Consider the following 16,970-nt stretch of genomic DNA (forward strand, 5'->3'; position numbering starts at 1 on the left):
AAAATCATCAGAGGAAGAAAACTTCAACAAATTGTAACATTTATTCAGAACTATGAATATGATGTTTTTAAGACCATGAAGTGGGAATAGTTGACAACACATATCAATTCATACAGCTGTTATGGAATAATTGAAATTCATTTTATTCTTTAATTTCACTAGTTCTACATATATCCATGCAATTGATTAGCAATTATAACAGTGCATCTATAAAAGTTAAATTGAAAGTGCTAACATGGATTTTGAAAGTGTCAACTAGAATTTTGCAATAATTTACAAGTCTGTGGAAATACTCTAATTAACATATGGCTAAAAAATTTGATCACGGCCGGTGATTTTATATAAAAGCTCCAAAATTGGCTCATCTTATCTTAATCGATCAACAACACAAATACGCAATCAGAGAGCTTTCCACCAGCTACAAATAAACTCAATTCATATTCACCATTTAAATCCTAAGTAATATATATTTTTTTTTGAGAAAGTGGGAAAACCCACCGATTTCATTAGAAACCAGAGTGTTCAAATGCTTTCAAGCTCCAAACATCTAGAGCAAAAAAGCATATACAAAATATCTAGATAGAACCAGGAAACAAAAAAAAAAAAACAAGACATTACAACAAATTTCCAACTAAAGCAACTAAAACAGCCAAAAACTTCATATTACAAAGCAACAACCACATGAAGGCATCTAAGCTATATAACTTGGGCTGTACCAAGCATAAGGGTTATATCTCCTTGTATCGGCGGGGTGGTTTCCCCGTCCTCTTCCTCGACCCCTGTCGCTGACATGGTCAGCTCGCCCTCTGACATGAGAGGGTGCAATTCCTGAGTAAGCAAGTTATTAGTATCAAAAGGCAAAATTAGAGATAAGTGAAGAGTATAACCATTATGAAGAGTGTTGCACCAAAAGCTAGTAAGAGAGATGATTTTTGAACCTACTGATTTCAGTGAAGGAAGACATGTGTTTTGAAAACATAATTTATTTCTTTCCAACCATATACACCAAAGCACAGCACCTCGGACAAGCTCAACTATAGGTATAGTTTTTAAAGGAATAGAAGCATTAAGAAACCAAACATCTTCCATACATGTACCATTAAATATAAAATTGTTGTGGGAAGCAATCCATTGCCAAATGGCATTAATAAAAGGGCATTGTACAAAGAGGTGATCCGTTGATTCAAATTCACCACAAAAAGGACAAGCAGGGTCTCCTTGCCAACCTTTTACGATAAGGTTGCCTTTAGTTAGTATTTTGTCCCTTTTGAGTAGATAAAGAAAAAATTTTATTTTAAGGGGCATTTTGGACATCCAAATGGAATTGTACTCAGTATTCTTAACACCGCCATATTCCAACCATTGATAAAAAGAATGAACTGAAAATTTACCGACAGATGACCATCTCCAATAAAGAGTATCAGGTAAAGAGGGAGTTGGGAGATAAGCATGTGTAAAAGTGAGCAGGTTATGCCACTCATTATATAGTACACCTGTTAATTGTCTAGTGAATGTCAAATGTAAAGAGGATTGTGCAAAAGCCTCAATAACTAAAAGATCAGGATCAGTAGTGTAAAGAAAAAGATTTGGGTAAAGCGAAGAAAGTGGGTGCTCAGAGCACCATCTATCCTTCCAGAAAAGGATTGTAGAACCGTTACCAAGTTGTCTAGAAAGGCCAAGTTCTATAGCATCCGTGTCTTTAAGAACACCAGACCAAAATGGAGAGCATGTAGAAGAAAAACCAAAAGGACCATATTTAGCCAAAATAATGGTTTTCCACATACCAGAAACATTGGGATCTTTAAATCTAACCCACCATTTGGCTAATAAAGCTTGATTCAATCTTTTTAGGTCGATGATGCCCAAACCACCTTGTGATTTGGACTTACAAACCGTGTCCCAAGAAACCAAATAGTATTTCTTCTTTACTGTACTACCCCCAAACCAAAGAAACCGTTTTCTCAATTGGTCAATTCGCATTCTTACCTTTGAAGGCATTTTAAAGACGGAAAGCCAGTAAATAGGGATAGAAGAAAGTACAGAATTTAAAAGAATTAGTCTACCCCCATATGATAGCAACTTCTCCTTCCAACCTTGGATTCTAGATTCAATTTTGTCAATTACTGATTGCCAATCACTAAGGGAAGGTTTTTTATAATGCAAAGGTAAACCCAAATAAGTTAAAGGTAGATGTGTTGTTTTGCAACAAATCCTAAGTAATATATATACATATATAGCTACAAAAAAGGGAATATCATTCATATACTCCTTCAAAATCTTAAATTACGTATTTTTCCTTTTAAAAGTCATAATATCATATTTATCTTTTTAAATTTTACAAACTCACACATTTATTCAATTCCTAGTTTTTTAGCTAGATATTACTTAAGATTTAAATGGTGAGTCCGGATCAGTTAGGTTTATATATACATTAAAATCTTGTGGAAAAATGAATTATATTTTTTTTGATAATTTATTACTAATTTTTAGATAGATAAAAAAACCCATTAAATTTAAAATTTTAGACTATCAAAGACTATCTACGTTGCTGCAAGATTTTAATATGCGGATCGAATTAAACGATTCAAGTCAACAAATAAATAATTAAAGCAATACCATTAATTTAGTGTTGTACATTACATCATACACTTATTCTTGCTACTTCATATTTTTTTTACTAACTAATTCTTAGTGAGTAAAAAAAATATGAAGTAGTGTGTGTGAAAGTTTCTATATATGGTCTATATAATATGTAAGGAGTTTTTGTTATGTACGAGAATAAGATAATATTAATAATGGAAGTTAAATTTCAGTCATAGAATGTTCTCTCTTTCAGTATTAAATATATTAAGTTCATATCAAATACTAACAAATATATGCTGGTACTATTATTAGATTGAGATATATATTTATAGCCAACAGTTTAAAGTCTCAACTGACTAGAAAGCACAAAGAAGATAAAGAAAGAGCTTAAAAATAATAAAAAAGCTTTAAATCAGGTTTATTTTAATCAAGAAATTTTGTTCAAGCAAACATATCTCCAACCAAGGACAAAGCTAATTAATGATGAGAAATCAAATCCAATATTTGAATCAAGAAAAAAAAAAACTAACAAATTTACTTGATATATAGCTTTCGATTCATGTTTGTAATTAAGCGCGTGATATATAACTCCCATTGTAATTACTAAGCGATATTTTCATCCAATAAATTAACTAAAAAAATATCTATTTGTTGTAAAATTAATATAAAGTTGCAACAAAAGTAAGTAAATAACAAGAGAGATAAAGAGAGCAACAACAAACTTGTATTCTCCACTATTGTATATAATATGTGTGTCCACCATTCTCTATTTACAAAGCCTCTATTTATAGGCTAGAAAGAGATGTTACAATAAAGGAGAAAATAAATGTCCATGGTAGTGGAGATAGTGGAGGTAGTGGATAATTAATATTGGAAGTTATAGAATGAACATCCACATAAATATATTTTATAACACTTCCCCTTGGATGTTCATCTTTCATTATACGCTGTTAATATGATACTTCAGGATCGATATTAACATGATACTTCAGGATCAACATGATACTTCAGGACCATGTATTGCCTCATTAAAAACCTTACCAAGAAAAACCCATTGGGATAAAAACTTGGTTAAGGGAAAAAGAGTACAGTGCGTATAATGCTTCCCCTCAATTTGATATCATTGAATATCCTTCAATCGATGTAGACCTATCTTCTTCGTGAGTTGTACAAAAACCTTTGTTGGTAAAGATTTTGTGAATAGGTCTGCAAGATTGTCAATTGATCGGACTTGGCAAACATCTATTACGCCTTCCTTTTGTAGGTCATGTGTCGAAAAGAACTTTGGTGCAATATGTTTAGTTCGGTCTCCTTTGATATATCCTTCTTTGATTTGTGCAATGCATGCTGCATTATCTTCATATAGCGGAGTAGGATTTACCTTGATGTTTTTAAGTCCGCATTCTTCTTGAATATTTTGAATCATTGACCGTAACCAAACACATTCTCGACCCGCCTCGTATAAGGCAATCAGTTCGGCATGATTTGAAGATGTAGCTGTAAGAGTTTGTTTTGTCGATCGCCATGAAATTGCAGCTCCACAATAGGTGAATACATATCCCGATTTAGATCGTGCTTTATGTGGATCTGATAAATATCCTGCATCTGCATATCCACCTAAATTGGATTTTGTATCTTTTTGATAGTATAACCCCATATCTCTAGTTCCGCAGAGATACCGAAATACTTGTTTAATTCCATTCCAATGTCTTCTGGTTGGTTTGGAACTATATCTTGCTAACACATTTACTGCAAATGAGATATCGGGTCTCGTATTATTTGCAAGATATAATAATGCCCCGATTGCACTTAAGTATGGTACTTCAGGACCAAGCACTTTTTCATTATTTTCTTGTGGGCGAAAATGATCATTTTCTGCATTTAGCGATCGTACAACCATTGGTGTGCTCAAAGGATGAGCTTTATCCATATTGAATCTTTTTAATATTTTTTCAACATAATTTAATTGATGGATAAATATTCCATTCTTTAGATGTTCGATCTGTAGGCCGAGACAAAATTTTGTTACACCAAGGTCTTTCATCTCAAATTCATTCTTCATTAATTTTGCAGTATTCTCAATCTCTTCAGGAGATCCAATAATATTCAAATCATCAACATACACTGCAATGATTGTGAAACCTAGATTTGATCTTTTAATAAAAACACACGGACTAATTATATTATTTTTATATCCTTCTTTTAGAAGGTACTCACTCAGTCGATTATACCACATTCGACCAGATTGTTTTAGTCCGTATAAAGATCTTCTTAATTTTATAGAGTACATCTCTCTAGGTTTTGACTTATATGCTTCAGGCATTTTCAATCCTTCTGGGACTTTCATGTATATATTACTGTCAAGTGAACCATATAAATAGGCTGTTACAACATCCATAAGTCGCATTTTTAGATTTTCTGTAACTGTGAGACTTATTAGAAATCTGAGAGTTATCGCATCCACTACAGGTGAATACGTTTCTTCATAATCAACTCCAGGTATTTGTGTAAAGCCTTGTGCCACTAGCCTTGCTTTATATCTCACAATCTCATTTTTCTCATTTCCTTTTATGACAAATACCCATTTGTAACCTACAGGGCTAACATCATTGGGCGTTAGGACTACAGGTCCAAATACTTGCCGCTTGTCTAATGAACTTAATTATGTTTGTATGGCATCTTTCCATTTAGTCCAATCATTTCTTTGTCTACACTCTTCTAGAGTTTTTGGCACATTATCTTCTTCGTTTATAACATCGCTTGCTATAGCGAATGCAAAGATTTCATCAACATGTGTTTTATTTCTATTTAATATAGTACCATTTATTACATAATTTATAGAAATCTCATATTCATTTGGTACTTGAGTTTCTTCTGGAACTTCATCAACCTCTTTTGGGTTTTTATCAACTTCTTCATGAGTTCTACCATTAATCTCTTCTGGGATTTTATATACTTCTTCAGGAGTTTTACTATCAACCTCTTCTGGGGTTTTATTGACTTCTGCAGGAGTTTTACCATCAACCTCTTCTGGGGTTGGACCAACTGCTTTATTCTGCTCTTTCCTTTTACGTGGATTTACATCCTTAGAACCAAGTGGTCTTCCATGTTTTCTACGCACATTAGATTCATTAGATATTTTTGTAATGTCAATTCGAGCGGGTGCGTTTATAGCTGGAATATGTGATTTAGTAACTCTATTCGTATTTGTGAATGCATCAGGCAATTCATTTGCAATTCTTTGCATATTTATGATCTTCTGAACTTCGAGTTCACATTGACCACTTCGGGGGTCAAGATAAGATAACGATGAATTCCAAGTTACTTGTTTATCCAGTTTTTGTTTTTCTTCCCCTAAATTTGGGAATACTGATTCATTAAAATGACAATCAGCAAATCTTGCTGTAAAAACATCTCCTGTTAATGGTTCTAAATATCTAATAATAGAAGAAGAGTTAAAACCAATATAAATTCCCAACCTTCTTTGAGGTCCCATTTTTGTGCGTTGTGGAGGAGAAATTGGAACATATACTGCACAACCAAATACCTTTAGATGAGACAAATTTGGTTCTCTTCCGGAGACCAATTGTAATGAGGAATATTTATGATAAGCAGTTGGTCTTAATCTAATTAGTGCAGCAGCATGTAATATGGCATGTCCCCATGCGGAAGACGGTAAACTAGACCTCATGAGTAATGGTCTAGCAATTAATTGTAATCTTTTAATCAACGATTCTGCCAGACCGTTTTGTGTATGAACATGGGCCACTGGATGTTCTACCGTAATTCCAATAGACATGCAATAATCATTAAAAGTTTGAGAAGTGAACTCACTTGCATTATCAAGCCGGATTCTTCTGATTTGATAATCCGGAAAATTAGCTCTCAATTGGATAATTTGTGCTAATAGTCTAGCAAATGCAACATTTCTTGTTGCTAACAAACTCACATGTGACCAGCGTGTTGATGCATCAATTAACACCATAAAATATCTAAACGGTCCACATGGAGGTGTAATAGGTCCACATATATCTCCTTGAATTCTTTCTAAAAATGAAGGAGCTTCAGGTCCAACTTTATTTGGAGATGGTCTAATAATTAGTTTTCCAAGAGAGCATGCTTCGCATGTCATATCTTTTGATAATAGGATCTTCAGGTCCTTTAGGGGATGCCCATTTGCACTTTCAATTATTCTCCTCATCATTATATTTCCTGGATGACCCAATCTGTCATGCCATAATGTAAATAATTTTGGATCAACTAACTTCTGGTTAGTAACGGTTAACTTCGAGTTAGCAACCATATTTGATTCTATTTTACTTATATAAGTACTATATAATCCAGATGACATTGCTTGCATCTTTTCAATTATGATCTTCTGGCCATTCTTAATAGATGTGATATGAAGATACTCGCAATTTTTCTCATTCATAGTTTCAATATGATAACCATTATTTCGAATATCTTTAAAGCTTAGTAGATTTCTTCTGGATCTACTTGAATATAATGCATCATCTATTATTAATTTTGTTCCTTCAGGTAACAAAATACAAGCTCTTCCGGAGCCTTCTATTAAATTACTTGTGCCAGATATAGTGTGAATATTAGTCTCACCAAGATACAATAGTGAAAAGTATTTCTTACTTTTCAATATGGTATTAGTTGTTCCACTGTCTACCAGACATGAATCTTCATTACTTATCATTGCGTCAGCCATTTTCCTTTAAAATGCAAAAATAAATTACTTTTATTCATTTTCATAAAAAAAAATTAAAAAGTAAACTAAACTTTTATTAAACATAAATATAAATTTTTATACTATATTTTCTCCCTAAGTAATAATATATATTTCTTCATTGACATTATGGAAGAAATCTGATACATCAAGATGTGTATCCACATGGCATTCATTTTGGAGTCATATTCAGTAAAGTTAGTTTCCACATTTTCCCCTTATTTCTTGATTGTGGCTTGATATAGCTCTACAAAATATTTTGGCGTACGACAAGTACGCGACCAATGATTTATCATCCCACATCTGAAACAAACATCTTCAGGACGTTTTTCTTTCTCATTAATATGTATTTACAACATCAGGTTATTACTACCATAACTTCAAGTTATGATAAATGAAAAATGAGATAAATTCAAACTTTGTGAGATTTGTCATATGTACTACAAAATAGATACGCATTAACTTCAGGTTATTAATGCCATAACTTCGGGTTATGAATGCCATAATTTTGAATTATAAATGTCATAACTTCAGGTTATCAATGTCATAACTTCAGGTTATTAATATCATAACTTCATATTATGAAAAGGGAGATAAATAAATATAAATAAAAGAATACGTAAATTGTATGAATAAATAAATAAATTAAATGTATTAATAACTTCAGGTTAATATTATATAACTTCAGGTTATAATAAAATATTTTATTTAATAACTTCTAGTTATTAAATTGCTTGGCTGCACAATTGTATAATTTAATTTGAAATAACTTCGGGTTATATTTTCATCTGATGACCTATAATAACTTCTGGTTATTATATTGATTTTATATGAAAATTTCTAATAAAACTTCAGGTTTTAATTGAGAATAACTTCAGGTTATTATTCATCCAGTGGCCTATAATAACTGCTGGTTATTATATTAATTTTATACTAAAATTTATAATAGAACTTCAGGTTGTAAATAATTCTAATAATAACTCCAGGTTATTATTTTATTCAAGTAATACGAACTTCGGGTTCTTGATAAAATTTTAGTTGTGATAATAACTTCAGGTTATTACTCTTATTATTATATTAATGTAATATGAACTTCAGGTTCTTGATAAACATTTAGTTTTGATAATAACTTCAGGTTATTATTTCATCATTCACTTCAAGGAATGATTCTTATAAACTAAAACAAATATAATCAAAAATTTAAATGAAATTTAAATTAATGAAAGATATAATAATTAATCACACAAATTACTTACATGATTACTTTGCAACTTCTTCCGAGCAATTCGTGCTGATAACGTGTTGTAAAATTAATATAAAGTTGCAACAAAAGTAAGTAAATAACAAGAGAGATAAAGAGAGCAACAACAAACTTGTATTCTCCACTATTGTATATAATATGTGTGTCCACCATTCTCTATTTACAAAGCCTCTATTTATAGGCTAGAAAGAGATGTTACAATAAAGGAGAAAATAAATATCCATGGTAGTGGAGATAGTGGAGGTAGTGGATAATTAATATTGGAAGTTATAGAATGAACATCCACATAAATATATTTTATAACACTATTATTATAAATTTTTAGTTAATGGATCTTATTACAATTGAAGGGAACTCAAAACATATTTAAGTCATCCACATCCCAATAAATGAAATTGAGAAAAAATTACCACCGTAAGTGTTGCATTCATTAATTACCACTAGTCAGATTTTTTTTTTTTTTTTTTTTTTTTTTTCCATTTTTAACATAGAAGTTCACATACAATAGTATCGAACTTAAAAGCTAGAATTATACTTCATCCCACAAAAAAAATGGTACGCATAAAATGATGAAGCAAAAATAAAATTTAAACATGCATAGAAATTAAGTAGAAACTATTGTGCCATCTGAAATTTTGCCACCTGAATATCGTCCTCGTCTTCCATGAATCTCTTCCAGAACCAATGTTGTTTCCAGACCCTTTCGGTCATCTCATCTATCGGTATGTTCTTGGTCTCAGGCAAGAAGAAGATGACGAATAAACACATGACTACAACCCATGCGGCAAAAAAGAAAAAGACGCCGGCACGCATGGTGCATAGCATCGAGAGGAAGGCCTGGGCTATGAGGAAGGTCATGAGCATGTTGGAGCTTACTGCGAATGAATAGCCGGCTGTCCTGGTCTCTAGAGGGAACGTCTCGCTAGGGATCAGCCAGCCGAGCGGACCCCATGACCAGGCAAAGCTCATCACATACAAGCATACACACACCACCACCCACAATGCAACACTCTTAGGCAAATCACCGGTATCTTTCAAATCTATTGTGAGAATAGCACCAATGGCAACCTATATGCACAAAATGGTTAGAATGGTGATCTGGAGGAAAAAAATTAATTTGAGTTAAAAAAAATCTTTTCTTGTGATATATTGTTGTTGTGTGTTGATACACTTTGAATTATGTACCTGAGTGACAAGCATTTGAACACAAGCCTCTAGGAGAAGCACCCTCCTGCCAACCCTATCGACCCCCACAACGGAGACAATAGTCGACAAAACATTGATTGTTCCAACAATTGCCGAAGACATCAACGAGGCATCACTTTTGAACCCAACCGTCTGGAACAAAACTGGGGCATAGAACATAATGGCATTGATGCCGGTGAATTGTTGGAATACTTGCATTGCAATCGCAATCACCAGCTGAGGCCGAGACTTCCTCTTCATGAGGTTTCTATATGGATGTTTCACTTGTCGTGCCATCTCACTGGCGAGTACGAGTTCATCATACTCAGCAGTCACATTGTCGATACCTCTGATTTTCTTTAAAGTATTCAAGCCTTCTGTCAGTTTCTGGCGTTCGATCAGGCTTGTTGGGGTCTCGGTGATAAGCAAGGAACCTACGAATAGAAGTGTAGCTGGAATTCCAGCAATGCCGAGTGCAATTCTCCAACCTTGAGGATGAATGTTTGCTACAAAGTAGTTGATGATATTTGCGAATAAGATGCCGATTGTGACATTCAACTGGAAAAGGATGTTAAGGGCACCACGATACTTCACTGGTGCCATCTCTGACAAAAAGAGAGGAGCAGCCTACAATGATAAATAAATTGATGTTCAAGTCTTTGAGATTACGAGGAATATGGTTTTGTTTAACTAAATTACAACATCCCTCATAGTTATGCAAAAAGTAAGTATATAAAAGGAATATTTAGTTTATTTGCTTTTAGTTAATCTATTTGCTATATATATTTTATATGAGGAGGGTTCAAATGCCTCCATCATGCCTCCATTTTTAAAAACTTTAATAACTCAAAATTTGAATCTTAAAATTCAAAATGAAACTGTTGAATATGAACTATATCATTTTATCTATGCACATGTAAAAAATTATGGCATTTCAACTTTATTTTGATTGTCATCTTGAGCTTGTAAAAATGTATACAAATGTGGATAATTTCTATACGTTGATTTTTCAACTTATTGATTCATATAAAAATAAAATCAAAATGTGATAATTTTTTATAGGCACATAGAGAAAATAACATAGATCACATCTAACGGTTTCATTTTGATGTTTATGTTTTAAACTTTGAGTTATTTAAGTTTTTAAAAATGAAGACATAATAGAGGCACAAAAAATGAAGGCATTTGAACCCTCCTCATTATATATATATATATATATATGAAAATAGCATAAATAATATATCAAGAAATTCTCAATATGATTGAGAAATAATATTAACGTCACATGTATTAATGTAAATCCAACAAAAATGCCAAGAAAATTACACGTACATCTAACAAAATAATATCTTACCTGATTTGCAAATCCAACACCAATGCCAAGCAAAATCCTCCCAAGGATAAGCATTGTGAGGTTTATAGCTCCCGCATTCAAGGCAACACCGGACAAGAAAAAGAGTGAGGCCATTTGCAATGTGAGCTTACGACCATAATTGGAACATGTCCTGGAGGCAATGAAGCTCGCCACAAGAGCAGCTAAGTACAAGGAGGAGGTGAACAGTTGGAGGAATTGGTTATCATACTTGCAGTAGTTGTTCTCTTTAGCATGGTGCTTTTTTGCGTACACCACTGGAAAGAACTTCAACAAGAAGTCATCCATTGATGTAACTCCACCTGATTAATTATGCAAATAAAACAAAGCAACATTTGAGAAAAATCGCTTGTTGAATTTGGAAATGTATCAATTCTACATTATCAGACTAGTACCAGTATCGGACCTTATCATTGCTGACCCACTTGATCATAGAGAAAAGTTTTCAAAATAAAAGAGAAGGCAAAAAAAGACCAAAAACAAATAAACACAGAAATATGTATGGACTATAGTCAACTAACCTGAAATGCCGATATCATAACCAAACATCAATCCACCTGTCGCAGCAACAACTGCGCAAAGAATCACATAGTAAGTAATTTTCCCTCCGAAATCGACAGCATTGCCATTGGAGATAACAACAGCAGGCATTTTGTTTGTCTTCTCTCTCTCTCTACCCTCTGGTAGAAAGAAAAGAAGAAGAACAGTACGTGTAGATCGGAGGGATTAGAAGGGACAAGAATGGCTTAGGAGCAAAACCAATGAAACTGTTATATTTATAGAGCAAATCAGGTACATATGACAGATGGTGAGACGCGAGAAATACAGTTATTCTGTTAGGATATACTTAGAGCATTGCTAAATTTAGATTATACATGTGTTAGTTTAGTGTGCTAAATTAACGGTTTTTCCTATATTCTGACACGGCAATTTTTCTTTGATATTACAAATTAGTTATTTGAGGTTTTGAGCTATGTCTGAATGCATTTGCTCTGAGATGCCGTTGACCAAGAAAATTTCAGACTTTTATGCACATATATATATACTATGTGCTCAAATTATAGTATTTGAATGTCATGGATTAGCACCTGTTGAGTTCTCGTTTAGTGATGAATGGAAAGCTCAATCAGTTAATTTCGTATATTATACCAATTTATTGTTGGTTTAATCTGTTATGTTTATCCATAATTGTTTAAATATTTATTGTACATATATAGGTCAAATGTTTATGCTGGTATCGGGTAAGGCTAAGGTGCTATGAGTTGCATAGAGGGCTACAGTGCTACGGCTCAATATTTGAGTTTTCAAAATTCAAATGGTCGATCCGAACCGTTCATCTTGTTCTCCATATTAATATGTGTTTAGAGACCAAATTTTACATTTTTTGAAATTTTTTTACTATTTTTTTAGATATTTAGAAAATCAGTTGATCTGAAAATTCTGGACCATCCAAAAACAGTGATTTTCAATAAATCTAAAAAATAGTAAAAAAATTTAAAAAAATGTAAAATTTGGTCTCCAAACACATATTAATATGGAAAACAAGATGAACGGTTCCGATCGACCATTAGGATTTGAAAACTCGAATATAGAGCTGTAGCACGGTGCCAAATCGTGATATGCATATTACCATAGACTCACTCAAAAGATAGAGAGAAAAGTAAGAATGATTCGAATTCTTACTCTCATAAAATTTTAGTTGCAGTTGCATCTTCTATAGGTGCAAGTGTTACCGTATTTTTACGACTTTTGAGATAATTACACTAATTTTTAAGTGACAAATAAAAAGCCAAAAAAAAAAAAAATGAATGAATTCTCTGGATCTAAATAGATATATTTTGTTACCTCAAGTGTTATGAATTCTTCATACGATAGATAAATAAAAAGAATAACTTGAATGAATTCTTAGAGAAACTGAAGATTTGGAGTTTCTACGTAATGAATCTGTATCATTAATTCGATCTGTGTTAACAGGGATATTAAAAGCCGCTGGAACTTGCATCATAAAAGTAAAAAGTAGGTTTAAATATCTATCCAGAGAATTCGAACACTTGCGACAGAGCAGATTTCAACCCACAACTTTGGTCGAGCCCAACAGAAACTATATATAAGCCCAAAATAGAAAACAAGACAGAACAAACAATCAAAAAGCATGCCCAACACACACACACACATATATATATAATTGAAAAACAAAAAATATCCATAGTTATACTCCGGATATCAAATTAGGAGTAGAACTAGGGTGTTCTAAGTTCACCAAGCTAAAATCTGTCAAATCATTTTCAAATAACAAATCCGAACTGTTGAAATCCGTCTACCTCATGAGTGATGCGTCTACATGTGAAAATTTCAAACATTCGAATTAATTTAGTATAAAGTCAAGCGGTCAAAATTAGAAGGTTAATAAATTAATTTTAATGCATTCATTTTTTGACCTTTTGAGTCTATGCAAAATTAATTTTTTTTACATGTAGACGCATCACTCGTAAGGTAGACGGCTTTCAACGGTTTGGATTCATTATTTGAAACCGATTTGATAGGTTTTAGACTTAAGTTTACAAAAGAACTTGATAAACTTAAGAACACCCTAGTTCTACTCTCAAATTAGATATGCAACAATATATATAATACCATGCCCATGCGCACTAATCTAACAAATTAATAATTTGGGATGCCCATGCGCACTAAAAGTAAGTTAACTGAATTTGGGATGTACTTCAATTTTCTGGATTTGTAAAGCTTAAAAATTTAGAGCAGCAATTTGTAATTAAAGACGATATATTGTTTTTTTTTTAGATTCTTGGTAGTGACTACTACCAAGGAGGTTTGTAAAGATGATATCCTCCTACAAAATGTTCATAAATGACAATCTTATCTACAAATTTAAATTTATGTTTCTTACATACTTGACAAAATAAATTTATAGGAAACTTAAAAATTTAGGCTAAAATTATTTTCTCATTATTATATACTAACATATTATCTCTTAATCCGCTGTAATAAAGGAGTGTTAGATTTTTGGTATTCATTGTTTCAAATACTTGAGTTCTTTTTTTTTACTTATTAACATATAATATTTTAAATAGAAAAATAATTACTTTTTATCGACAACACTAAAACATAAATCTCGTCTGATTTCATATTAGAAATGGTTATAAGCTTATGGACAGCATCTCAAAAATGGTCACAAATGTTGTTAAATTTAAAATAAACATATAGTTAACTGATGGGCAATTAATAATAACAAATTAACATTAATTGTTTATAAATTTGCCCGGTTTAAAAAATTATGGATTTCAATTCTCTCCTACGTACTCTTTGGCACTCATACAGTCACACACGTGACATTAATCAAGACAAATACATATCAGTTATGTATATCATTGATTAAACGACAAAAAATATTGGTTTTCAATTATTCAAACTATTAAAATGCAAACACACTTTTGTAATGACAACTAAATAAAATAGTATGACATATCACAACATTTATATGAACTTAAATATTTATATATTTATAAATTACAGTTTAATAACATATGGTAGACCCAACAAATATGCTGATAATTAAAAAGATATTGGTGGAAACCAATATATTTGCAATCCAATATGATTTGCCTACCACTTGAAAATACTATTATTAGGATGTTACACTGGTAAACCATGCGTATTTTCATGGTAAATAATTTCATAGCAACTTTATTAGAAATAAGTATTTGGAACAATATAAATAGAAATATCATTTACTACGAAATACATTATTAGTTTGTTTAACGTGTTTTTAATCCACATTGATATGCAATTGTAGAATATTAATAATGATAAAATGTCAAGTATTAATTGATTTAGCATTTGATATTAATAAATAAAAAAAATCTGGTTTTGACTTTATGTATATTTTAAATTATATAAATTGATAGCAAAATTTATAATTTTTTTTTTTTGAAAAATAGAAGAATGAAAAGTTCCGTTGTGGAGAACAAGCACATACAAAATTCACCGATTTTCGATTATCTTTTGCACAGCATCATTGCTTAAATTATCTACTGTAAAAGTATTGTTATTAAATAACAGTTGAAATAACAAGATATACACCCTCAAGCGAATTAATGGAATTTTTGTTTAAATAAAATCCGGTTAGATAAAAAAAGTAAACTCCACTACTTTTAGTAATTGTTTTTTTAATTTGTTATATTTTATTATTTTAATTTTGTAAAATATGAACAACTATGAACTAGCTAAATTTTTGTCTTTCTAATAATTCCAGTTCTATTGAATTCGTAAGTTTAATCTAGGAGACTATATTTCTCAGCTTTTAGTTTATGTGCCCCCCAAGCAACCAATATATATATATATATAGAGGTAGGCTAATAAACAATCGATTGTTCCTAGCCTCCCGTGCAACCAAGTCATTTTCCGATTTTTAAAGTCCAAATGATCGATCCAAGCCATTAGATGTGATCTCCATATTAAAATGTGCTAGGAGACCAAATTTTACATTTTTTGGAATTTTTTTACTATTGATTAAGCCACTTTGAAAATCGCTGATCCAACGGTGGCTTAACCAAACAGTAAAATCAGAAGCTACCATTGGATCAGTGATTTTCAAAGTGGCTTAATAAATAGTAAAAAAATTCTAAAAAATGTAAAATTTTGTCTCCTAGCACATTTTAATATGGAGATCACATCTAACGGTTTGGATCGATCATTTGGACTTTAAAAATTGAAAAACGACTTGATTGCACTGGAGACTAGGAACAATCGATTGTTTATTAGCCTACCTCTATATATATATATATATATATAGATAGATGGGCTATGGTGCATTGCAATGCATGGAGGGGTTTGTGCATTGGACCATAAATCTAAAATTAAAAATCCAAATGGCCAATCCAAACCGTTCATCTTGTTCTCCATATTAATATGTGCTTGGAAACCAAATTTTACATTTTTCTGAATTTTTTTAGTATTTATTAAGTATTTTACAAAATTGTTGATCCAACGGTGGCTGCTGATTTTACTGTTTTGTTAAGCCACCGTTGGATCAACAATTTTGTAAAATACTTAATAAATACTAAAAAAATTCAGAAAAATGTAAAATTTGGTCTCCAAGCACATATTAATATGGAGAACAAGATGAACGGTTTGGATCGATCATTTGAATTTTGAATTTTAGATTTATGGTCCAATGCACAAACCCCTCCATGCATTGCAATGCACCATAGCTCATCTCTCTCTCTCTCTATATATATATATAATAAATGATATAAATGTTATATCATCATCATTTTTTCCAGAGTTTGGCTAGTATTACATCAGTGTCATTTCAACCTATATAACACCAACTTTAAAACCTATCAAATCGACTTCAAACAGTGAATCCAAACCGTTCAAACCGATCTACTTCATTAGTTGTGCGTTTACATGCAAAATTTATAACTTTTCGAATTTATTTAGTATTAAGTCAAGCGGTCAAATGTGTGAGTTTTTAAGTTAATTTTAATACATTAATTTTTCAATATTTTTGCCGCTTAATTTGATACTAAAATAACTCGAAAATATAAAAAATTTGTATGTAAACACATCACTCATAATGTAAATCGGTTTGAACGGTTTGAATTAGTCATTCGAAATCAATTTGATAGGTTTTAGAGTTGGTGTTATATAGGCTGAAATGACACTGATGTTATACTAGCCAAACTCTTTTCTCCTGGACTGAATTTGTAAAACATGCCTACTTTTCAAGCATGACTTTAAAATAACGTTTTATATATATTAATTACGAAAATAGTTCTAATGTTTTCATTTTTTTGCTCTCATGTTGCATTCAA

The 16,970-nt window shown here is 31.7% G+C and overlaps 2 protein-coding genes across 2 annotated transcripts; both read right to left on the reverse strand.

The window, feature by feature from the left end:
• Nucleotides 1–601: 601 nt before the first annotated feature.
• On the reverse strand, nt 602–5,830 carry LOC144552484 (uncharacterized). The gene is made up of 5 exons (XM_078300464.1): nt 5,447–5,830; nt 5,339–5,346; nt 4,872–5,183; nt 1,209–2,101; nt 602–1,160 (listed from the first exon to the last, which is right to left on the reverse strand). The coding sequence occupies exons 1-5, from the start codon at nt 5,828–5,830 to the stop codon at nt 697–699; spliced, it is 2,061 nt and encodes a 686-aa protein (XP_078156590.1). The 3' UTR covers nt 602–696.
• Nucleotides 5,831–8,892: 3,062 nt separating this feature from the next.
• Nucleotides 8,893–11,878, reverse strand: LOC144552421 (sugar transport protein 8-like). The gene is made up of 4 exons (XM_078300419.1): nt 11,658–11,878; nt 11,119–11,438; nt 9,765–10,391; nt 8,893–9,647 (listed from the first exon to the last, which is right to left on the reverse strand). The coding sequence occupies exons 1-4, from the start codon at nt 11,785–11,787 to the stop codon at nt 9,195–9,197; spliced, it is 1,530 nt and encodes a 509-aa protein (XP_078156545.1). The 5' UTR covers nt 11,788–11,878; the 3' UTR covers nt 8,893–9,194.
• Nucleotides 11,879–16,970: the final 5,092 nt, after the last annotated feature.

This window comes from Carex rostrata, chromosome 4 (genome assembly GCF_964058835.1).
Source record: "Carex rostrata chromosome 4, lpCarRost1.2, whole genome shotgun sequence".
Lineage (NCBI taxonomy): Eukaryota > Viridiplantae > Streptophyta > Magnoliopsida > Poales > Cyperaceae > Carex > Carex rostrata.